At 45.3% G+C, this 24606-nt stretch overlaps 1 protein-coding gene across 1 annotated transcript in view; it reads left to right on the top strand.

The window, feature by feature from the left end:
• The first annotated feature begins 10381 nt into the window (after nucleotides 1–10381).
• The window catches only part of CHIC1 (cysteine rich hydrophobic domain 1), a 46589-nt gene continuing 32364 nt past the window's right edge, over nucleotides 10382–24606 (top strand). Inside the window, exon 1 of the mRNA XM_020980105.2 lies at nucleotides 10382–10857. Coding sequence (XP_020835764.1) covers nucleotides 10589–10857 — 269 coding nt within the window. The 5' untranslated portion in view covers nucleotides 10382–10588. The remainder of the gene's footprint in view (nucleotides 10858–24606) is intronic.

Raw genomic sequence — 24606 nt, 5'->3', positions numbered from 1 at the left:
GGCAATAAATGACCTAAAAAGGTTCACCACCAGCGAGACTGAAGCAGCTGGAACTCTGGGGAGACTTTCTCCTCCCTCCTCCTTGCCGCCTCCTCCCATTGCCCCCATGGAAGTCTGCAAAGTCTACTTGGACCAGCAGTAGTCTGGACAGTCTTTGCTTGTCTGCGAAAGGAAATACATCATCTACACTAAAATGCCTCAGTATGTCAATGCTTTAATGCCCAGACCACACCTTGGCCAGAATCCATGGACTTCCTAGCACATTGTGGGCAACCCAGAGCCAATTATTCTTAATAGCAGTGAGAATAATAAGAATGCCAGCACCACCGCAACCCATCCCTCCTTTCCTCCCTCCCTCTTTCCTTCTTCCCTCCTTCTTTCTTTCTTTTCTTCCTTCCTTCCTTCCTTCCTTCCTTCCCTCCTTTTTCTTTCTTTTCTTTCTTTCTTTCTTTCTTTCTTTCTTTCTTTCTTTCTTTCTTTCTTTCTTTCTTTCTTTCTTTCTTTCTTTCTTTCTTTCTTTCCTCCCTCTTTTCCTTCCTCCCTTCCTCCCTCCCTCCCTCTCTCCCTTCTCTCCCTGCAGCTAGCTGACTGGTGGATAAAGCACTGGGCTTAGAGGCAGGAAGACTTGAGTTCAAATCCAGCCTTAGATACTTCCTAGCTGTGTGAGCCTGGGTAAGTCACCTAACCATTGTCTCAGTTTCCTTATCTAAAATGGGGATAATGATAGCACCTACCTTGCAGGGTTGTTGTGAGGAGCAAATGAGATCTTATTTGTAAAGTGCTTATAGATGCTTAACAAATACTGTTTTTTTTTCCCTTCCTTCCTTCCTGGGTGTCTTTGGGCATTTGAGCTGAGGTTAGATAGGATATCCATAGGTAGAGATAGGAGGGGTGGGGTAGCATTCTGGGGATAGGGAACAGTATGATAACCAGGGAATAAAGTAGAAAATATGTTCATTTCTGAACTAGGAAACTAATATACATAGCTCAGTAGTTCCTGTGGACAGTGGTTAGAGGGCTGGGGGCCCTCAAATGAAGGGACAAGGCAGGCAGTGTGGTGTAAGTCTAAACCTGGAGTCATGATTTGGGTTCAAAATTCAATTCTTATATTTACTGTCTGTATGGTCAACCAATCAATCGACAAGCACTAATTAAGTATTTACTATGTGCCAAGCACTGTGCTGGGTGCTGGTGTTTCCAACATATAACTGAAACAGGGGTCCTGAGTGGGTCACTTGAAATTTTCCAGGTCTCTGTTTCTTCATTTGTAAAATGAGAGGACTGAATTCCTGAATTTTCTGATCTCCCTTTGGGTCCTCTGCAAACTCAAATAATACGATGCTTTGTGGATGGGTTTTGTTCTCTCAGAGAATCCCCCAGGAATCAGCTTCCCTCAAATGTGATTAAGGGGAAGTACATGCCATGCTCCAAAATCACGAAATCACAATGTCCTGAAGAAATGAGTCAGGTGAGACAACCATGACAGCTGATGTTGATTACCAGCAGGAAACATAGAAACAGAAAAGTAGAAAGCAAGCATTTTTCAGTGTTTCTCTGGCATCGTCCATGGACGAGGGAACTCCCATTTTAGATAACCGATCTTATTTATTTTGACTCATAGACTTGAAAGCTGGAAGGGCCCTTAGAGATCATCAAGCGGCAGCTAGATGGCGCAGTGGATAGAGCACTGGACCTGGAGTCAGGAGTACCTGAGTTCAAATTTGCCCTCAGACATAGAACACTCGCTAGCTGTGTGACTCTGGGCAAGTCACTTAACCCCAATTGCCTCACAAAAAGAGAGAGAGAGAGAGAGAGAGAGAGAGAGAGAGAGAGAGAGAGAGAGAGAGAGAGAGAGAGAGAGAGAGAGAGAGAGAGAGAGATATCACTGAACATACCTTCCTGATTGCTTTTTTTTTAGCCAAAAAAGAAACTGAGGCTACGAGAGGTTTAAAGTTTTTCCTACAACTTACACAGAGACTAAGTGGTAGAAACAAGATTTAAAACTAGGTTCTCTGACATCCTGTGGGAACCTGAAGCATTGAAGCTCTCTAGGTCTCCATTTCGTCATCTACAAGTGAGGGTATTGGCCCAGATGACCTTTGAGGCTCTAAATTGACAATCTGATGACTTTTTTTTTTAAATGTACCACACTGAAGAGGTAGAAATAGCCTGAGAATGGAGATGAACAACTGATAGTGCTAGAAAACCTCAGTGGAAAGATGGAAAAAGCCTTTAAGATCATCTAAGTCCCCTTATTTAAAGTCCATACTCACTAAGCGATTTTCTTCTTTGTAATGTGGTTTCCTGAGTGGAGCCACCTACTAGGGAGATGGTATCCTTCATACATAACAAGAGCTGATGTTTATACGGTGCATTCAATAATTCTTCCCATGCATTATTTTATTTGAGCCCTGTGAAGTTGGTATGACAGGTATCATTACCATATCAGTTTTCTAGATGAGGAAATAGAGCCCAGGGTCAGACAATTAGTAAGTATCACAGGCAGTATCTAAATCCAGATCTTCCTGACTTCATAGGAGATCATATTGCTTCTCTATGGTCAGCCCTCATTTTTGGCCCAGATATTACCACCACTATCCCCTTTGAAAGGTATCAAATTGACATTCTGGTTTATCAACGCAGTCTGTGGTGAGTTTGGCTATTGGGAAGAGGGTAGGGTAGAGGAAGGAACAAGCATTTATTAAGTGCCTACTATGTGGCAGACACTGTGTTAAGCATTTTTATGTTTTATCTATTTATTTTTTTTTTTTGGTGAGGCAATCGGGGTTAAGTGACTTGTCCAGGGTCACACAGCTAGTGAGTGTTATGTGTCTGAGGCTGGATTTGAGCTCAGTTCCTCCTGACTCCAAAGCCAGAGCTTTATACACTGTGCCACCTAGCTGCCCCTTCTGCTAAGCATTTTTTTAAGGCAATTGGGGTTAAGTGACTTGCCCAGGGTCACACAGCTAGTAAGTGTCAAGTGTTTGGTCTGAGGTCGGATTTGAGCTCAGGTTCTCCTGACTTCAGGGCTGGTGCTGTATCCACCTAGCTGTCCCTGTGCTAAGCTTTTTTTAAAAAAAATTAATAGTATTTTTTTCCAAAATATATATAAAGACAATTTGCAACATTCATTTTTTGAAAGATTTTCGGTTCCAAATTTTTCTTCCTCGCTCCCTGCCCCTCCCCCTCCCCAAGATGGCAAGCAATCTGATGTAGGTTATACATGTGCCATCATGTAAAATATATTTCCACATTAGTCATAGTGTGGAAGAAGAAACAAAACAAATGAAAAAAAAACAAAACAAAAAATGAAAATAGTGTGCTTCAATCTGCATTCAGATTCCATAGTTCTTACTCTGGATGTGGACAGCATTTTCCATTGTGAGACTTTTGGAGATGTCTTAGATCCTTGCATTGTTGAGAAAGGCTAAGTCTAACAAAGTCAGTCATCACACCATGTTGCTGTTACCGAGTGTGATGTTCTCCTGGTTCTGCTCACTTCATTCAGCATCAGTCTAGACAAGTCTTTCCAGGTTTTTCTAAAGTCTGACTGCTCATCATTTCTTGTATGTGCTAAGCATTTTATAGCTATTATCTCATTTGATCTTCAAAGCAACCCTGGGAGGCCCCTATTATGTTATGTTATATCCTGTTATGAAGCCCATTTTGCAGTTGAGGAAACTGAGGCAGACTAAAGTTAAGTGACTTATCCAGGGTTATCCCCGTTAGGAAGTATCCGAGGTTGTATTTGAACTCAGATCTTCCTAACTTCAGGCCCAGAGCTCATGGAACTGATCAAAATGGAGTTTTTCAATCTACAAACACGAGGATCAGGCCCTTGGCCAGAGTAATGCTACCAAGATTAGGGTCACTCCCCTCCCAATTCCACTGTTCATTGATAAGACTCCTCTCTTTTGAAATTGCTCCCCAAGGTGTTATTGAGCCTTCTTTTGAGAATCTCATGGACTTAGCAGATCTCTAATTCTGGCAGTAGCTCAGGGGTAGGGAACCTGAAGCCTCAAGTCCACATGTGGCCCTCTAGGCCCTCAAGTAAAGTCCTTTGAATACAAACTTCACAAAACAAATCCCCTCTGGGTCCTCAAGTGCGGCCCTCTTACTGAATCCAAACTTAAAAAAAGGATTTGTTCTGTACAACTTGGACTCAGTCAAAGGCCTCACCCACGGACCTAGAAGGCCACATGTGGCCTTAAGGCTGCAGGTTCTCCACCCCTGGACTAAGCACTTATATAGTGTCTACTATGTCCCAGGCACTGTGTTACTCGCCTTTTGTAATTGTTATCTCATTTGATTCTCTCAACAACCCTGTGAGGTAGGTGGTATTTTTTAATCACCATTTTACACTACCACTAGATGCCTTGATTAATTCATGCCATAGATTATTGGGGAATTGAATGTTGTGGTTTTCATCCCTAATAGTAATTTTTTTTTTTGGGCAAGACAATTGGGGTTAAGTGACTTGCCCAGGGTCACACAGCTAGTTAGTGTCAGGTGTTTGGTCTGAGACTGGATTTGAACTCAGGTCCTCCTGACTCCAGGGCCAGTGCTCTATCCACTGCACCACCTAGCTGCCCCATCCCAATAATTTTAAGGGGCTGATTTACAATAAAGAATAGACATTTGGAAAAAATTTTTTTCCCAATTTCTTTAAATTGAAAAGCTATATGACCTGGAAAGGCAGCATGGTACAATGCAAAGAATACCAGGCTTGGAGCTGGAGGTTGTTAATGTTCAGTTGTTCAGTTGTGTCTGACTTATCTATGTTCAATGAATAAAAATGGCTTTCTTGTGTCTAGCGTTTTACAGTTTAGAAAACATTTTTATGTCCATTATTTCATTTGATCCTGTGAGGTAAGTGAGGAAGGGATTGTCCCCATTTGAAAAATAGGAAACTGAGTGTCCATGAGGTTTTCTTGGCAAAGATACTGGAATGGTTTGCCATTTCCTTCTCTAGTATGTCCCCATTTTACAGGTGAGAAACTGAAGTAAATAGGGGTGAAGTGACTTGCCCAGGGTCACACAGCTAATAAGTGTCTGAGGTCAAATTTAAACTCAGGTCTTCCTGACTCCAGGCCTGGTGCTCTAGTCTCTGCAGTGCTACCTAGCTGACTCTTGGAGCTGGAGGACCTGGATTCAAATCCTAGTTCTGTCACCCTCTGTTCGACCTTAGGCAAGTCACATAACCATTGTGGGCCTCAGTTTCCCCACCTGTAAGTTGAAGGGGTTGGCCTACATGGTTTCTAAGGCCTCTTCCAGCTCTGAGTCTATAATCCCAGGCTATTCGGTAAGTTCTTTCCCCTTTTAGATTCCTTTTTCTCACTTGTAAATGGTATAATGGAACAAGCATTAGATTTGGAGTCAGAAGACCAGGTTTGAAAGCTGACGCTGCCACATACATCATATATTAGACCAGTCACCTCCCCTTTCCAGGCCTCTACTTCTTCACCCTCAATGAGAGGGTTGGATATGATGACTCCTAAAGTCCCATCAGCTACTCCACCCCCCAATGGCTCTGTGATCCTAAGTCAGCTCCAGAACCAGGCTCCTCCCTTTAATCTGGGCATCTCCTTTTAAGAGGTACACTGGCAAGCCAACGGGTTTCCAGAGGAAGGTAAGCATAGTGAGAACAATATTATGTTAAGCTAAGAGCAGTAGAAGGAATCGGAGACAATCCAAGGTGAGGATCCTGATAACTCTTTTCAAATATCCAAAGGGCTATATTTGAAAGAGGGAATAGACTGCTCTTGCTTGGCCCCAGAGAGCAGAACTAGGAAGTTATTGGATATTGCCAAGGCATGGCATAAGGAAAGGGGGAGAGGAAGAAGGTACCTACAGCTTTGGTAGAAGGAATTTTCTACCCAATGAAATCAGAAGTCCTATCAAATAGAGTTATTCAAATATAGAAGCTATTCAAATTGTATCTTTCTGCTGGCTTCATTTTATAAACATTTGTTTCTTTTTAGGTTAAACAAGCATTTCAGTATCTTCTGTGGGAGGATGTCCTGTGGAGACATTGTGAATAAAATCTGGCCAGTCTACTGAGGGCACTTAGTCTTACACACTACTCTTGAGCTCAGTTTCATTTCATCTGGTTTTGATCTTGGAGAGTCAAGTACAGCAGCTGTCAATCCCTGCTGCCTGTTCTCTAGGGAGGAAAATGGGGGATGTCTTTAGAGAAGTCCTGCATTAAAGGGGCTGCCTCCTCAGTACTTTCTCTTTACTTCTGCAGAGTCTCCTGGAGTTAATTCAGTGGTCAGACAGATGATTCTTTAACATTTTTAAAAAATATTAATTTTTTTTAAGGCAATTGGGGTTACACAGGTCATGCAGGGTCACACAGCTGGTAAGTGTCTGAGGTCACATTTGAACTCAGGCCCTCCTGACTCCAAGGCCAGAGACCTATCCACTGCGCCACTTAGCTACCCTTCTCACTCCCTTTTCTCAAGCATTTTAGGGTTCATGAAACCCCAGAAGCACCCCTGGGATGCTGGGATGGCAGCAGTGGTCTTACCATTCCTAATTTACAGAGAGATAAGTGATGCCAAGTAGCTCCCACAGGATCAAGAAGCTAGGAGGAGGCAGAATTCAAACCCAGAGGCCATATGGGACACTGGAAAAAACCATAGGATCTGGGAGTCTGAGGGTTCAAATGCCCCCTCTGTTGCTATCTGTGTGATCTTGGGCCAATCAGTTAATTGTTCTGGGCCCCAGTTTCTTCATTGCTAAAATGAGGGTGTCAGATGAATTATCTTCAAAGGTTCTTTTCAGCCCAGCACCATCTACACTATGCCACCCTGTTATTTCATTTGATCCTTATCACCCCACGAGGGGTCTAGCATAGACATCATTGCCTCTGTGTCATAGAGGCGGAAACTGAGACAGTGACTTCCATAATCACCCAGCTGGCAAGTGTCAGAACTGGGATGAAAACCCCAGTTTTCTGAATCCCAGGATTTAGGGGCATCGAGTCCAATTCCCCGAGGCCCAGAGGGGGAAGGGACTTTCCCAAGGTCACAGGGAAAATGAAAGGCACGAGCCAGTCTCTGGACCAAGGCCCCTGCAGCTGATGTTCTCACCATGACATCAGGCTGCTCTTCCACACTTTTAAGGGGCCAGTTTTTGGCCTACTTTTCGGAATTGTCTGACCTCTGCAGCATCCATATCCAGAACTCTGGATATATGACAATTTCTCTTCATCTTCTCCCCTCTCCCCCACTCCCCACAGCCTTTGGAAAATTCCCTTGGATCTTAATTCTTCCAAGCCACCCCCCCATGCCAACCTTCCTTGATGCCCCTGTTCTCTAGGCCTGGCAGAATTTTCAGGGTCTCCCCTACAAACTTAGAGGAGTCATGGTGCAGGACCTGGCCCCAGCCCCAAGCAAGGAATCTGGAGCAAGAGGAGGAGGTGATGAGCAGAGACAGGATGAGCAAATGAGTGTGGCAAGGCCACAGCTGCCAAATCTCTCTTTTCTTTCCAATCTGCTGTCCCCGGCCTTGGCTCCACACCATTCTCCAGGACATCCACACAGCCTATGTCCCCAGGATACCCCATTATCACCAAGGAGCTGGGACTAGGGACTGAATGGCTGCTGCAGCCATTCGGAGCAATTGATAATCAATCAACCAATTAACTGACAAGCGTTTTTTTAATCCTTGACTCTCTGCCAGGCCCTATGCTAGGCTCTAGGGATGCAAGGCAAGAAAGGAACACTCCTTGCCCTCAAGGAGCCCATATTCTAATGGGTAGACTGCAAGGATATACATAAATATACATACAGTGTAACTGTGAGGAAAATAAATACAAATGAATACCAAGTAGGTGAATGCAAGTTAATTGGGAAGGGAGGGCATTAACAAGGACATTCTGGGAATTTATGAGTGCCAGCCACTGCCTCTGGTGCCAGTAGAAAAGAGTCTTAGTTTAAAAATGGGCAGTGTGGCTTAGGGAAAAGAACACTGGCTTTGAAGTCAGGCTGGGCTGGAATTCCAGCTCTGCTCCAGACTAAGCTCGTGACCTGGGGAGAAACCTCAGTTTCCCCCTTGGTAAAATGAGTAGGTTTGAGTAGATGATTTCTAAGGGCTCTATATCCCTGACAACCCATGTATTCTGAGTTCTCTCCCAGCTTTAACCCTATAGATAGATGCTAGATAGACAGAATAACTATCTTTCATCTATCCATCAATGGATGGATGATAGGTGATAGATATAGATACATGTAGATAGCTGAATGACAGGTGATGTAGATAGGTGGGTAATATAGATGGATGATAGATATTGATAGATATAGATGGATGATAGATGGATGGATGGATGATAGGTGATATAGATATAGATAGACAGATGATGATACTGATATAGATAGATGGATAGATACATATACACATGCATATATACGTAGATTAGATGATTTCTAAGAGCTCTCTTATCTCTGAATCCTCTGACATTTATATGTTGACTGAGATTTCCAAGGTGCTTTCCTTATAACAATCCTGTGTGGAAGGTGATCTGCATAGATCCCTTTTACAGGTGAGGTAATTGAAACTGAGAGAAGGAAGTGACTTATTTAATGTCACACAGTGAGGGTCACATCTGGGTCACAAACCCAAGTCCTTTGACTTCAAGTATTATACTGCTTGGTTTCCCAGCTTCCATCAGACTCCCTATACCCAGACCCTTGGTTCTGAGCAAATCCTGGAAGAGAAAACGCCAAGCCACAAACAGAAACAGGCCTTGTGAATTGTATGGAGCCACCAGTGGGAGAGTAGCATGGTGTTGTGGCAAACATTAGATTTAAATCAGGCCACCTGGGTTCAAGAGCTGTTTAACAATCTACTAGCTGTATGACCTTGGATAAGTCTCTTCACCTATCTTGGACTAAATTTCTTCCACTGCAAAATAAGAGTGTTAGACTAGATGGTCTCTTAGATCTTAGGATTCTGTGACCCACTGGAATGTAAGCTCATTAGAGATAGAGATGATAGTTAGCTCCTGATTAAAACAAAGGACAAATCACCTGAAGTGGTCCCACATTTCACTTTGTGCTATTTTGAAGTTATAATTATATGAAACATGGAAATTAGTTCCAGTCCAATAGAAATAGGCAGTGGGAATCGGAATAATGTGACCACATCAGCAGATTCATTATTTGCACTAACTAAGGCCCCAGCTGAATTTGGTTTCTGTTATTCTATTCCCAGTGCCTCAGCAGTGGCTTGTTGGAGAGGCAGCATGGAAAAAGAACTGACTCTGGAGTCAAAGGCCCTGGGTTTGAATCCACAGATGTTACTACTAATAGGACTTTGGGATGCCACTGAAATTCTCTGGGTCTGTTTCCTAATCTGTAAAATTAGAGGGCTGATTTAGAATCTCAATATTCTCTGAGGACCCTTCTAGCCTAAACCTACCTATGAACCTAGGTTCATGGCTCAAATCCCAACTGTCACTTATTCCCCTGTGGGACTTTGGGTAAGTTACACCCTAAGCCTATTTCTTCCTCTGTCAAAGGAAAGCATTGGCTTGGATGATCTTAAACCATAGGATGGTAACAAAGTCAGGACTTAAATGAAGGGATAGATAGATCTGGGGCTGAGTCCTTCTCAGAGTTGCTACTTGTGGGGCTATGCTTGAAAGTCACTTGAGTTCTCTGGGACTCAGTTTCCTTATCTGCACAGCACAGTGACTCCTCTGAGCTTCTTACTTCATCTGCAAAGTAAGGGTTTTGACCTAAGGTTTCTGAGGTCTCCTCTATCTCTAGAGAGACCCAGGAGCCTCTGATCTGGGTTTCAAGTTCCACCACTACCTTTGTGACCTTGGGCAAGTTTGCTCCCTTTTTTTGAGCTTGTTTCCCCATCTGGGAAATAAGAGTGCTGGGGGGTGGTTATTAGATTAGATGCCCTTCAAAAAGTCCCTCCCAGCTCTAGAAGGAAATGAATCCTAAGTTCTTTGTGTTCTATGAGCCTCAGTCTCCCCATCTGTAAAACGGGAATGTTTGGGGGTGGTATTGGATTAGATGCCCTCTGAAATTGAATCTTAACTCCCTTCCTCTCTTTGTGCCTCAGTTCCCCCTGCTGTCAATTGAGGGGGTGGGGGCGGGAGCAGGACCCTTCTTCCAGCCGTGGGGGTCGGTAGTCTGAACTCCCTCCCCCGAGACACAGTGGAAAGGTCGGGGTGGGGGAGGGGCGGAAGCTGGGCTCGAGCAGGTTCCAGGCATTAGCACAAACCTTTAGCGGGCATCTATGTCTCTGCCCCCTCCCTCTACAGCCCCCTGGGCCGCGCAGGCGTACAGTAGAACCGCTCCTCGGCGCCCCCCTCCCCGACCCCCCACGTGCTGCCCCCGCCCCCGGCGGAGCGCGCAGGCGCGCTTTCGCCGGCCTTTTGGCCGGGCCCCAAGGCCGCGTCCCTTCAGTCCGAGCTCCGGGTGCCGGCGTGCGGACGCGCGGACAGCCGCTGGGCCGTCCGCTCAGCCGTCCGCTCGGCCGCTCTCTGTGCCTCTGTCCGCTTTTCTCTTTTTCTCCCTCTCCCGAGCGGTTGCTGCGGGCGGCCGCGGCGGCGCGAGCCGCGGGTCACGTGATGAGCATCCTGCTGCCCAACATGGCGGAGTTCGACACCATCTCCGAGCTGGAGGAGGAGGACGACGACGACGCGGCCGCCGTGTCCTCGGGCCTCGACGACGACTTCGACGAGGATTTCGACGACGACGAGGACGAGGGGAACGAGGACGGCGACGATCTGGAGCTGCAGCAGCCGCTGCCGCCGCCGGGCCGGGTGGTGAGCGAGGAGCACCTGCGGCGGCTGGCGCCAGACCCGGTGACGGTGCGCGGCACGGGCCACATCACGGTGTAAGCTGGGGGTGGGAGGCGGGGAGAACGAGGGTGGGGGACGAGATGGGCCTGGGGGCGCTCACAGGACGGGGTGCTGCAGTCCATGAAAGAGAACGGGAGGGGCGGGGCTGAAAGGACTGAGAAGGGGTGGGGGGAGGGGGCCAAGGGGTCTAGAACAAGGGGTTACTTCCCCTGAAAGGGAGCCAGGTGGGGGGGAGCCCCCCTCAATTGAGAGGGGAGCCAGGGTGAGGGGGAACTGAGAGGATGAAGGAGCTGACAGGATGAGGGAGGGGACTGCAATCTGTGAAACAGGACCAAGGGGAGGATGACGCTAAGAGGAGTGGGGGGTGGGGGGGGGGGCTCAGGGCAGGTTAAGTAGACCAAAGGGGTCAAAAGAAGGGGCTACTTCCTCTGAAAGAGAGTCAAGTTGATGGTTGGAGGTTGGGGGGAGTGAAGCTGAGAGGAGAGCCAATTGATAGGATGGGGGGGGGAGGACTGCAGTCTCTGAAAGAGGACCAAGAGGAGGCTGGGATGAGAGGACTGGGGGTGTGATGAAGTAGACCAAGGGAGTCCAAAAGAAGGGGCTGCCGCCGCTGAAAGAGAATCAAATTGGGGGCAGAGAGTGAAGCTGAGATGAGAAGGGGGGATTTGAGAGGACTTAGGAGGGTGAAGGGGCTGAAAAGACTGAAGACAGTCAAGTTGGGGGGGATTTAAAAAAGGATTAAGGGAATCTAAATGAAGGGGCTACTTCCTCTGAAAGGGAGCCAAGTTGGGGGGTTAGATGGTTAGAAAATAGTTGGAATGATGGTTAGATGGTTAATGATGGTTAGAAAAAGGGACCACTTCCTTTGAAAGGGAACCGTAGTCGGGGGGGGGGTACTGAGAACTGAGAGGAATCAAGGTGTAGGGGTGAAAAAGATCAGAGAGTCTAAAATGAAGGCTTGCTTCCTTTTAAGGGGAGCCAAGTTTGGGGGGGATAGAGCTGAGAGAACTGAGGGGAAACAATCTGGGAGGGGACCGAAAAGACAGAGGAGTCAAGTTGAGAGCATTAGAGAACCAAGGGGGTATAAAAAGGGGGCTGATTTCTCTGAAAGAGAGCCAAATTGAGGATAAGAGCTGAAAGAACTGAACTGAGGAGGGGGGAAATTTGAAACAAGGGACTGCTTTCTCTGAAAGGGAGCCAAGGTGGGGGGTAGAGCTGAGAGAAATCAAGGGAGCCAAGGGGGGGGTGCTGAGGGAAATGATGGACTCAAGTGGGGGGGGACTAAGGACTGAAGGAGTCTTAAAAAAGAAGCTGCTTCCTCTGAAAGGAAGCCAAGTTGGGGAGTAGAGCTGAGAAATCGGGGGAGCTAGGGTGGGAAAAGGAGGAGGGAATGAAGTTGGAAGGCAAAGGACAGAGGGGGACTTAAAAAAGGAGCTACTTACTCTGAAAGAAAGTCAAATTGGGGATAAGAGCTGAGAGAACTGAACTGAGGGGGGATCTGAAACAAGGCACTGCTTTCTCTGAAAGGGAGCCAAGTTGGGGGTAGAGCTGAGAGAAACCAAGGGAGCCAAAGTGAGGGGTGCTGAGGGAATTGGTGGACTCAAGTGGGGTGGGGGGGACTAAGGACTGAAAGAGTCTTAAAAAAAGGAGCTGCTTCCTCTGAAAGGAACCGAAGTTGAGGAGTAGAGCTGAGAAATCGGGGGAGCTAGGGTGGGAAAAGGAGGAGGAAATGAAGTTGGGGGGCTAAGGAGTGAGGCGGACTAAAAAAAGGAGCTGCTTCCTCTGAAAGGGAGCCAGTTGGAGAAAGGATGAGGGAATTGAAGAGACTCAAGTTGGGGAGGGTAAGGATTGAGGGAGTCTAAGAAAAGGGGGGTGCTTCCTCTGAAAGAGAGTGCAGTTGGGGGATGGAGCTCAGAGAAGTGTGGGGGGCTAAGGCAGGGGCCTGAGAGAACCTTGGGGAGCCAAGGTTATGGCGAGACTCTGAGAATGAAGCAGAATCAAACTGAAAAGGGATCTAAGGACTGAGAGGGTCTTAAAAAGGAGCTCCTTCCTTTGAAAGGAAAGGAAAATTGGAGAGGGGAAATTTGGGGGTGTTGAGAATTGTGAGGGGCCAAGTTAGGGGAGGTTAAGAGAAATGAGGGGGGTCTCAGAAGGGCCTGCTTCCTCTGAAAGGGAGCCAATTGGGGGAGAGCTGAACTGAGGGAGGGGGGAAGTCTGCAACAAGGGGCTGCTTCCCTGAAAAGGAGCCAGGGTGGGGGTGGAGAGAACTGAGGGGAGCCAAGGTGGTGGGCTGAGGGACTAGGAATTGAGGGACTTGAGTGGAGGGGGATTGAGGGAGTCTAAAAAAAGGGGCTGCTTCCTCTGAAAGGAGCCAAGTTACAAGGGTGGAGTTCAGAAAACTGTGGGGAGGACTGAGGTGGGGGGGAGTGCAGAGGGGGCTGCTTCCTTTGAAAGGGAGCCAAGCTGGAGGGCCGGGCCTGAGACAATTGAGGGGAGCCAGGAAGGGGGGGCACTGAGAGCACTGAAGGAAGCCAAATTTGGAGGGGGCTCAAAGGACAACAGTCCCTGAAAGAGGACCAGGTTTGGGGAGGGCAGTCGAAAAGTCAGGGAAGCCAAGGTGCAGGGGGAGGTGGACAAGAGGCTGCAATCCCAGAAACGGAGTCCAGCAAGCTGAGAGAAGCAAGGGCAGCCCCCTTTGGCACAAGGAGGAGAGATGGGGCTGCTCTCGTGAAATGCTGTGTGACCAAGCCAAAAGAAGTGGTAGGAGATGCAGCCCTAAAGGGGAGGGGGCCCAGTTGTTAAGGGAGGTGGAGCTGAGAGCGCTCAGGGGGTTGTGTTGGGGTAGCCAAGCAGGCTGAGAGGATATTGGGGCGAGGAGGAACAACTGAAGGGGAGGAGGGGGCTGGGAAAGAGGGGAAACTGAGTCAGAGAGTATAGATGAGGCAAAACATGCTTGAACTCAAGTTCTCTGACTCCTAGAGTCAAAATGCCTTACCCATTGAACCAACCACACTGCCCTTTCTGTGTGGTTGCCAATTTCATGTGAGGCCAGACATCTCTAAACTGCAGAATGGACCTGGGAGACCTTCCCTGCAGGGATTGCTGATGGTAGTTGGAATCACTTATGTGAACCCTTTTAAACCCCAACATGAGAGAATTTTATGTATAATTTATATCTCTATGAAGAGTCACATCTATGAAGAAGATGACCTTTTCCCTGCCTCAGCCTTTTTTCAGGGTGACACTCCTTTACATTAGAGGTCAGGTGCATATGTTTTCTAAGTGCTGGCTTCAGCTTAAGAGGGAGCTAGGCCCCAAGAGCCCATGTCAGTGTAGGTCAATGAGGAAATTACCCCTCTGGGAGCAAGGGGAACTTATCAGAACTTAGACGAGGTAGATTTTTTCTTCTGTAAAACTCCGAGTCATCCCCGGAAAATTAAACAGTTAACCAACCAAAGTTTAAAAAAAGATCCTCACAGCTTAGGGGCTACAAAGGAGTTTTTCTAAGGGGCATGAGAGCTTTTGAAGGCTACTTGTTTACTGTTATGTGTCTAGACTGTAAATACTTGGAACTTTACACACTGGATCATGTTTTCATCATGTTTTCACTATTTTTTACTACATTTTCAGGAACAGACCGACTTTTTTCTGTCAAGTTATCATGTCTCTACTTTCTGTGATATCCTCAGAGCTGTTGATTCTTCAATGAGTTTATATACTTATGCTTCTCCATTAGCAGCTTTTTATGGTCCAGGGCTTACTATTGGGCTTGTCCTGTACTTTGTTCTCTTTCAATAAAAGATATAAGAACAAAGCTTGTGGGATTGGGTGGGGATAGGAGAGAGAGCATATTGTTTTATTCTTGGGACAACTTTTTGATGAAGCAACTTGAATTCCAGATTTTTGGGTCCAGGAATGTTGCATAGCAGCAAGCCACAGGAAGCTGGCAAATGTAGAGAGTGAGCTTACTGTGCCATTTTATTTTCATTACTTTTTACCACTATTGAGAACTTATTCCCAAAATGAATTGTGATTCTATCTCCTTTTAAATTTACAAATTGCCTTCATGTAGCGCAGGGCTGAGAGAATCATAGCATCTTAGATCTAGAGCTGGTAGGGCCTTAGACGTCATCTAGTTCAGAGATGAGGAAACTGAGGCCCAGGGGGACATTAGGTGACTTGCCCATGATCCTGGAAGTAGTTAGTGGAAGAGCGGGCATTGCCAGCTAGCTCCCCTGGCTCCAAATTCAGAGTGCTTTCCACTTTGCCCTGCTAACATTGTCAAAGGCTGCTAGTTGAAGTCATGACTCTGCTTACCAGCACTTCTTCTTTTGGTAAGTTCAGATAGTGGAGAAAGGAGCAAGGAGGCAGAATTTGTTTCCTGGACCTTGTCTTGGTTCCACACATGGATAAACAGTCAACCTTTCTATTTTCTCTGTCGTTAAAAGGAAATAGAAATAATTTTTTTTGCTTGGAATCTTCTTCAATGACAGTTGCAAGGTTCCTTCAGTGATGCTAAAGGAGGAGGGGGGAGGGGAAGGGAGGAGAGGAGAGGAGAGGAGATGAGATGAGATGAAATGAAATGAGATGTGTTACAGGATGGAAGCCAAGGTCTGAAACCCTGGAGCCTGATGTTAGGTTGCTGGGCGGTTTGGAAAGTTATTTAGTATCCTTGTGTACCATATCTCAGCTGTGCCAGATCTTGGATTGAAAATTTTGATCAGCACATTAAATTACTAGAATCAAGTTTCACTAGTTGTGAGGAATGGGATAACCTTACCATGAGCCTTTCTCACCCTGATAGTCTTAGGAAATATTTAATCTTGTGTTGATGTCTTCAAAATAAACTTTGTGTGTGTATATGTGTGTGTGTGTGTGTATGTATATGTATGTATGTATGTGCATGCATGTGTATATGTGTGTGTGCAGGCCATCCAAACAGGTTTCTTTTTTATTCCCAAGATTTGTGTATTTTTCATTGTCTGCGTTTTTTTTTAAATGCTGAAAAGGACTTTGTTTCTTTTCACAGTTTTAAGTTTGAATTAAAATCCCCAAGTAGGACCTTTTTTAGAAAGCTGTATTGACACGGTAAGAAAAGTTATCTTTTTGAAAATTTGATGACAAATAAAGTGCTCGAGTGATAAGGACTGTTACTCAACCCCTAAGCATGACCTCTCCTTTCTCTGTTCTCCAGACCTTGAATAGTACTTTGTTTGTACCTTTCTTATGTTCTTACCATATTCTGTTTTGTGTAATATTTGTGTATGGCATATTGCCCTACTGGGTTATACTCTAAGAATGATATCATTTATCATATCTCTTCCAGCACCTAGCACAGTGTTGTGCATATAGGAAGTAGAGAATACAGAATTATAGGCTTGAATTAAAAATTGAGAAGCTACCAACCACCTCTGTGACCCTGGGCAAGTTACTTCGGTTACCTGGGCCCATCTGTAAAATGAGGGAGTCAGATTAGGTCACTGTGAGGCCCAAAGAATGGTGTTCCAGTCCTGGCTGTTAACTTCCCATGGCTTCCCTTCCCTGGCACGTGAGGAAAGGGTCGGTCAGCTTAGGTGATCTCCAAGGCCTCTTTGTGCTCCAAAGCCCTGTGCTCCTTTTTGATTTTCCTCCTTTTTAGAAAGATGTGGAAAACAACCCAAATGTTGGATAAGAAGAAAACCAGAAACATTTAGCAGCACAATTGTCTTTGAATTAAGAAGCCAGCAACCAAACGAGATTGCCTCTCCATTTTGGTATTCGATTCCTGAGCAGGATGTTTTCAGAGTAGAGGAACAGAAAAGGCTGCCAGAGATGAGAGGCTTCTGGGTCTTACTCACAGTAGTAAACCTTGTTTTTTATGCAACTTCCGTTTAGTAGTTGCACCAGAAACATTGTGTTTACTTTATGCTTGCTGCAGTTTCTGATACCATAAGGTGTAATTGGGATTTTGCTAATTGGTAATAACAACTTTTTATAGCATTTTAAGGTTTAGAAAAGTCTCATCAAAGACTCTCTGGTGCCTTGTGAGCTGTGTGGTATAAGGAGAACCCCACATCTCAGAGTTGGAAAGGACCCCAGAGCCCCCAGGATCTGACCTGCCCCTGCCCCGTGTAGCTACTCATAGAGCAGGGCACAGTGGAGAGAGCCAGAGGCCTTAGGCCCAAACCCTGCCTCTGATGAGGGCAGAAGGGCCACCTCTGTGGCCTTGGTTAAGTAATTTGACTTTACAAGCCTTGACTTTCCTCCTTTGGCAATTGAGAAGGTTATGCTTGGTGCCCTCTGGGGTCCCTGCCAGCTTGAGATGGGGGATTGAACCCCTAAGGCAGCCTTTGCTTAAGAATCTTCAATGAGAAGGAGCCCACTCCCTCCTAAGCTTCCCCTTAAATCAAACCTACATTTCTCTTTTTGTCCCCTCCCCCCCAATTGTTTCTGGTTTTGTCTTCTGGGGCAAAGCAGGACAAGTCTCACCCTCTTCCACGTGCCAGCCCTTCAGATACTTGGGGGTAGCTTTGATGTTCTCCCTATATGTTCTGTCCTGCCTCAACGCCCTCAGTTCCTCATATAGCCTGATCTTGAGGCCTTTTACCATCCTAATTGCCCTCCGTCAGACACCTCAGCTTATCATTGTCATTTCTATTTGGCACACAGAGCTGAATGCCATCTTCCAGGTATAGTTTGGGCAGTGGGGTGCCCCTGGACCAGCCTGGAAGTTGCTTTGGCTGTCTTGGCTGCCATATCACTTTGTGGACTCATTGGAGGCCTTGGGCCACTGAAGACCCCAGATTGTTTTCAGATGAACTTGGGTAGAAAGGAGTTGTTTTCTTTTAATTTCCCTCTCCCTCGTAGCAACTGTGCATGGTAAAAGTCCTTCATTTTACATTAAAATACTTTGGGCCACATAGCTCAGAGCACCAAGGGTCAGAGATGGGAAGTGACTTGCCCAGGACCACACAGCAAAGACCTGGCCAGCCTACGACCTGCCCTATGGCCCCTGGGTTGAGAATGCAGTGCTGCGCTCAATTTTGTCTGTGCGCTTTCTATAAAGAAAGGATTTCCTAAGCAAATTAATGTAGCGTTAAAAAATATTTTGGGGGAATGTCTAACATTCTTAAGAAGAAGCTTTTACTAGTTTTGACTGGCTTTGCCTTCACATAGTTCCAAATGGTTAGGCTTTTACTGTAATTATATTACAGCCAGATATCCTTAGAAAGAAAAAGAAACTCGAAGTTTGGAGGAATTATTAGAGACCTGTGAAGTAAAAGTAAATAGTTATTCATTATCTTCTGTGTGTAAGTCCATATTAGCCTCAAACCAAGGTGCTGGTGACTCGGGTAGCCTTATTCTGCCTCTCCCAAGCATTCGATAAAGCCTGCAAGCAAATTCAGCTTAAGTTTTTGTTGAACACTTGCTGTGTGTCAAGGACTGTGCTCAGGTATAAAGCAAGCAACTTAGAAGTGCTGAAATCTTTCTTCACCTGCCTAACTCCATGAAATCTGCCTTCTCCAAATCTGGTCATTTACTAACATTTATGGAGTGTTGCACCATCACCTCCCACTCAGCATGTCCCAGGCCAGATTCTTCATCTTTCCTTCCCTATGCCAGCTCCCCTTCCAGATGAGTCTGTTTTGGTCATGGTGGCACCATTCTCCTAGATTCCCAGGCCACAGACCTAGGAGGCTTTTTGGACCCTTGCCTTTTGCCTCTCCTTCAGTTCATATTCGAATCTGTCTCCCAAGGCCATAATCTATTAGAACTGACTCTAGTCTAATACCCACCTTTTATACCCTGTTAGAAGGTCTCTCAGGTTAGCCCCTTTCTCTCCATACTCACTCCCATCACAGTCCAGCTCCCTGGTATCACCTATGTCCCCCCCAATGTCCTCGTTAACCTCCCTGCCTCCAGTTTCTTCCCTCATTAATCTGTTCTCCGTAGGGCTGGCAGAATTTAAAAAATCACTCCTTTCTCATGTTTAAGAACCTATTATAACTCCCTCTTAACTTGAGAGGAGTGGATATGAACACCCGTCCCCAGCTTTCAAGGCCTTCCATAATATTGGCCCCACCCCACCATCTGCCCTGATTTCTGGCTACCCCTCAGCACTTACCTTCTATTCCATTCAGGCCCATCTTACTGTCTTCCACACATACCATGCTCTTTTCTGCCTCTCTGCTTTTTGCTCATGCTGTTCCTCCTGCCTAGAGTGCCCGTCCTCCTCCTCTCTGCCTATCCATATCCACTTCAAGGCCCAGCTCAAGTCCTACCTCCTCATGAAGCCTTATCTGCCTACTTTGGAGTCAGAAGACCTGGGTTCGAATTGTGGCTCTGCTACTTACTCCCTGTGTGGCCTTGGGTAAGTTATTTAGCCTCTCTGGGCCTTGGTTTCCTCCTCTTTAAAATGAGAGTGTTAGGCTAGATGACCTCTTTCCAGCTCTAAGTCTGATGACCGCATAACTAGACTATAGCTATTCCATATTCTACATAGTAGAGCTCATTGGGGTTTCTGAGCTTCAGATCTAGTCAGTCACCACCACTAATAAGGGGCCCTATGCTTGTTCGCTCATTGTTTTGTGGTGGTACTTTTGGTTTTCAGCCAGTTTGGGGGTGTGTGGTGAGCAGATGATCTCAGTGGACCCTTTTGGGGCTAGTGGCTAATGGATTGGGTGACAGATTCCACAGAAAAAGTCTGAAACGTCCTCGGGGAATAGACGCCTAGATTAAGGGTTCTTAACCTCTGGGGTCTGTGAACTTAAAAAAAAAATAACATACATACATTTTATATATATATATATATATATATATATATATATATATATATATGAAAATCTTTTTGGTAACTATATTTCAATAAAATTGACTTCCTTCAAAATTCTCTGTATTTTATTTGATGCATTTAAAAACCATGGTTCTGAGAAGGGGTTCATTCATAGGCTTTCTCAGACTGCCCAGGGGATCCAGGGCACAAAAAAAGGTTAAGAACCTCTCCTGTGTAGTTGAAGGGATTAAATTCGGACTGGTGAAACACTTAGCAAATAGTTCCGGATAGCATATAATTAAGTGCTAAATTGTCTGGTACAGACTGAAGTGTACTGGAAGTATTTAGAGAAAGGGGGTCTTAGTGGATCTTTGAGTTGTAGCAGCAGGCTTCGTGGAAGGGGGACCACTTGAGCTGGGCCTTGAAGCCTGGTTGAGGACTTGAGTAGATCAAGGGTAGGAGTAGACTATAGGATAATTCACAGGTGAAGAGTTGTTTCCCCGATTCTGGGTATGTTAAGGGCACCCCTACAAAAGTACACAAGTACTTTTGGAATAGAAGATCTGTAAGGTCCTCCCAGTTCTGCTTCTTGTGATCTACTTGAGCTCTGTGGCATCACTGAACTCAATTACATTCACAGTCAGCACTGTGTAGTGCTGCTATGAATAGGTCCCCTACAGGACTTCTCACAGTGCTGAGCACATACTTGGCACTCAGTTAATGCTTATTGGCTGGTTGAGTCACTGTGCCAGGTTCTTGTATCAGAAGCAGTTTATGCACAGGAAATAACAGTATCAGCACCTCCAGGAATGGAGCTAGTGCCGTACTTGAAGCAATCTTATTAAGCTGGCAGTGGTGTGTGAGGGGATCTGTGCTTGTGTGCTTCCCTGTACAGCATGGGACTGTAGTTCTTTAGGAGGGACAGACTCAAGTACTTGGGGAGGTTCTGAGGAAGGGTCTTTATCAAACAAGAAGGTCAGGAAAGCTTCCTGGAGGAGGTAGAGTTTGAGGTAAGCTTTAGAGGATGAAATTCAGCAGAGGAAAAGGGAGAGGGACTCAGGTTCCATGAGGAGTGAACAGTCCTAGAAGTGGGAAGGCCCCTGGGTATGTTCATAGGGGCAGAGAGGAGAGTTCAGATAAAGCTAGATTAGAGTGGTTGGAGGGCACCACGTTATGGAGGCTTGGAATGCCAGGCAAGAGACAGTGAGCTTTGGGAAACCGTAGGGAGGCAGCCACAAAGGATTTTGGAGCCCAGCAGAGATGGGGCCGTTGGTGTTCTGCTTCATGTTAGAGCTCTTTGTGAATATCTATGTATTGTATTTATTTCCTCACGGACTGTGATGTAAGCTCCTTAAGGGTGGGCACCCTGTCTTTTTAATCTTTGTACCTTTCTGAGAGCCTGGCACAATGCCTCGAGCGTAGCAGGTGCTTAATAAAGGTTTGCTGAATCAAAATGTTCTTAAATTGGTTATTTTGCATCTCTAATTTCCTCATCTTTGAAAAATAGTTATGTTATCTCAGATGGATGTTATGTGCTCTCTATATAGAAAGAGCATATAACATAGCACCTCTTTGATGAATGTAGCATAACATAATATAAAGATGCTTATAACATAGCACCTCCCCCAAAGGCTCCTTGATGAATCCAGGCATCGAGGTGGTCCTGGGTTCTCAGAGGGTCTGCCAACACAGTGTGAATGGTGGCAGCTTCTGCTGTGCTGAAAAGGCCCAGAGCCCATGGCTGGCAGAGGGAGTGTGCTCTGTCCTGAGAAAAGTCTAGTGAAACAGCTGCTGTACATAGAACTCTTGCAGTTTTGAGAGAACTTTTACGAAAGTCCTGTGAGGCAGGTGGTGCTCAGATTAGGAGGAGGGTAGTAAATGGCAGACGAGATAAAACCCTGGGCTTGGCCCCCTGCTAACCAAAAGTCAAGACTGACCAGAGTCTTTTCCACATTACCAAATAAATTGTATAGAATGGTATTGTATTAGATAATATATTCTATATAATAATAATGTATTAGATAATATACAATAAATTGTATAGAACTTCAACATAGTATTATGGAACTACCAAGTACTTTAATTCCATGCTTTCCATCATGAAGTTTTAATTTGGGGGAAGGGCAAATAAAAACTAGTCCAAAGTCTCTGTTTGAGATTGGACGCATTACTTAATGTCAGACTTAGTCATTACAAAGTTGGTTCAAAGCATGTTGGTGATCAAACAAAGGCTTCCGTAGTCCATGATGACTGACGTGGAACAGTCTATTTTATTTTTTTTAGGCAGTTGGGGTTAAGTGACTTGCCCAGGGTCACACAGTTAGTAAGTATGAAGTGTTTGGTTTGAGGCCGCATTTGAACTCTGGTCCTCCTGACTTCTGGGCCGGTGCTCTATCCACTGAGCCACCTAGCTGCCCCAACATTCTATTTTATTGATAACCCCATTGTCTTCTGTTGTGGCCATACCACATCTGGGGTATTGTGTTTGGTTTTCAGTGACACCTTTTAGGAAGGACATTAAAAAGTTGGAGTGCATGGTGTGGGTAGGGGGAAGGAAAGAGTACCAGTTTGGTGAGTGGACTGGAGATAAAGCCATCCAGGGATCATTTGAAGGAGCTGGGGACATTTAGCCTGGAGAAGAGAAGCCGAGGGTTATGATTGTTCATTTCAAGAATTTGAATGGCCCTCACCTGGAAGTAGGGTTCACCTCGTTCTTGGTCCTTCAGGGCAGGGGAAAGTTTCAGAGAGAACTGCAACTGAAAGAGAAGAAAAAGTTTCTAGCAACTGGGGCTGCCTGGGAAGGTAGTGAGTTCCCTGTTATTGACTAGTGGCCAAGCAGGAGCACTCTGAGTGGCGGTTTGTCACAGGTGTTGGGGATTCAGATTATTAATCAGAAGTAGGTTGGACTTCTGAGGGAACCCTTTGACTCTGTGAATCTGTGTGTGGAATAAAAAGAAAGCTCTTTGAATTTGGTTGCTTTTCTTCTCACTTTGTAGACATTTAGCCCTGTATTTAGTAATGTTTATTTGCAAATTATCTTTTAGCATTACTTTTTACTTTCATAGATTTGTGCCATTAATGGTCTGTGCTCTTTTACAGTGAATTGGAATCAGTTCTTGGAGAATGCATAAAATAGGAACATGAAAATTTAATTAAGTGAGGTCATCAAATAGTGAATAAAGAACGATGACTAAATTTACCTAAATTATGCATTTCCCCCCCCCCCCATTCAAGTACTTGATGCTTGTGGTGGAGGGACCACTGTCTTAGGGGCATTGCTGCAATATCTGAGTAAGGCAGGTTTCTGCAAGGTGGATAAAATAGCCAAGCTTCCTGAGAATTGAAGAATATTGTCTCTGCAGTACCTTGCCATCTACAGTGGGGTAAAACACTTGTCTTTATTTCCATGGGAAAGAGAAAATAGACTTAACAGAACAGAACAGAACAGAACCAGAGCAAGCAGCATTCCCTTCCCTGCCATCCTGTTGGAGCACTAGTGTAGACTGGCTCTGGGGAGTGAGTGAGGCCACACAGGGCTTTAGCAGACTTTCTCAGGCAGGGGTTGGCCTGATTGCTGTTGGCCATCTAATCCTTAGGTATAGTAGACACCCCTCATGAGCAAATAGGAATTGGTGACATTTCATCTATTCGAGTTTTTTTTTTTAATAACTTGGCCTTAGCCATTTCCAAAATGGGATGAGGGAGAACCATACCTTCAATTTCTTTATTCTATATATATTTTCTTTCTATTGTACGGGAGCCTCTTGACATAGATAATATTCTTGAGAACTACTGGCTTTAGGTTCGAGGTGGTCAGAGATTGTTTTGAATAAGTAAAACATAGTAATAAACAAATGGCCTTGGTATACCTTGTGCTCTCTTGTCCACCTGGTGATGTTGAAATTCATAGTAGGACCATTAGCCTTTGCTGCCACTTATGGTGCCAAGGAAGTTTTCCCTAAGACCTATTAGCAGGTCCATCCATCTGAGGCTGTTTGTTGAACCTGACAAAGTGATACTTAAGCTTTGGTCCCCAAGGCTAATTGTATTTAACATTGTTTTGGTAGATAATAGTCTCTAATGAGGACCATTAGCAAATGTCCAGGCCCTGGCTGTTACTTCAATAATTGGAGCTGGATAGTGATCATAATTCTAATCACCTGAGGATTAGTTTGCCTTTTGGGGAATCATAGAACTGTAATATCTGACAGAGTTGAAATGGTTCTCTAAGTATCTCCTCCTTTGGTGAATTTCTTCTGGTCCTCTAAAGTCTAACTCAAATGGGGCCTTTCCTACTCACAACTGTCCATAATGACTTTGCCCTTTGAACCTTACTTAATACTTTGTTTTATAATTCTCAGTTGCACTTCTGTAATATGTGTTATAGCTCTCTGAGTTTGTGACCTTTCCCATCAGAACAGAAATCTATGAGGTCAGAGTCTTAGCTAACCTTGTATTTCTTCTTCCTTTAATTAAAGCAGCATGGGTCTGATTGTTTATTCCTTTGCTCAGGAAATTTCAGGGATTTCCTCTTGCTTCCAGGATCAAATCCAAACTCCTCTCCAGCATTTAAAGCCCCTTATAGTCTGGCTCTAGGCTACCTTCCCAGCCTTAGCACACGTCACTCTCCCTCACCTGCCTAAGGGTCCACCCAAAGTGGCCTTGTTTGCTGTTCTCCACATTGCTTCTGTACTTTTAGACTGGTCTGCTCCTATGTCTAAAATGCTCTCTGTCCTCACCCCTTCCTCTTAGAATAGAGAATCCTTCTCTATTGGCTCAGGTGCCTGTAGGATACCTTTTCCAAGCTCTCCAAATGACCTTATCCATATTTTATTTAATTATATTTGTTGATGCTTCCCCATAAATGCATGCTCCTTAAGGACAGGGGCTGTTTTCTTGTTTGTCTGCTTGCCACGTGGGCACTTAATGAATGCTTGTCTAAATATTGCTGCCTGCCACCTCTAGATGAAATATTTGTTGAATGTATGAACCAGCGTGAAAATGACAGTAACTGGGCACCTGTTTGGTGTGC

Source organism: Phascolarctos cinereus, unplaced genomic scaffold (assembly GCF_003287225.1).
Source record: "Phascolarctos cinereus isolate Bilbo 61053 unplaced genomic scaffold, phaCin_HiC Scaffold_8;HRSCAF=390, whole genome shotgun sequence".
NCBI lineage: Eukaryota > Metazoa > Chordata > Mammalia > Diprotodontia > Phascolarctidae > Phascolarctos > Phascolarctos cinereus.
This window is presented reverse-complemented; position numbering and strand designations above follow the sequence as displayed.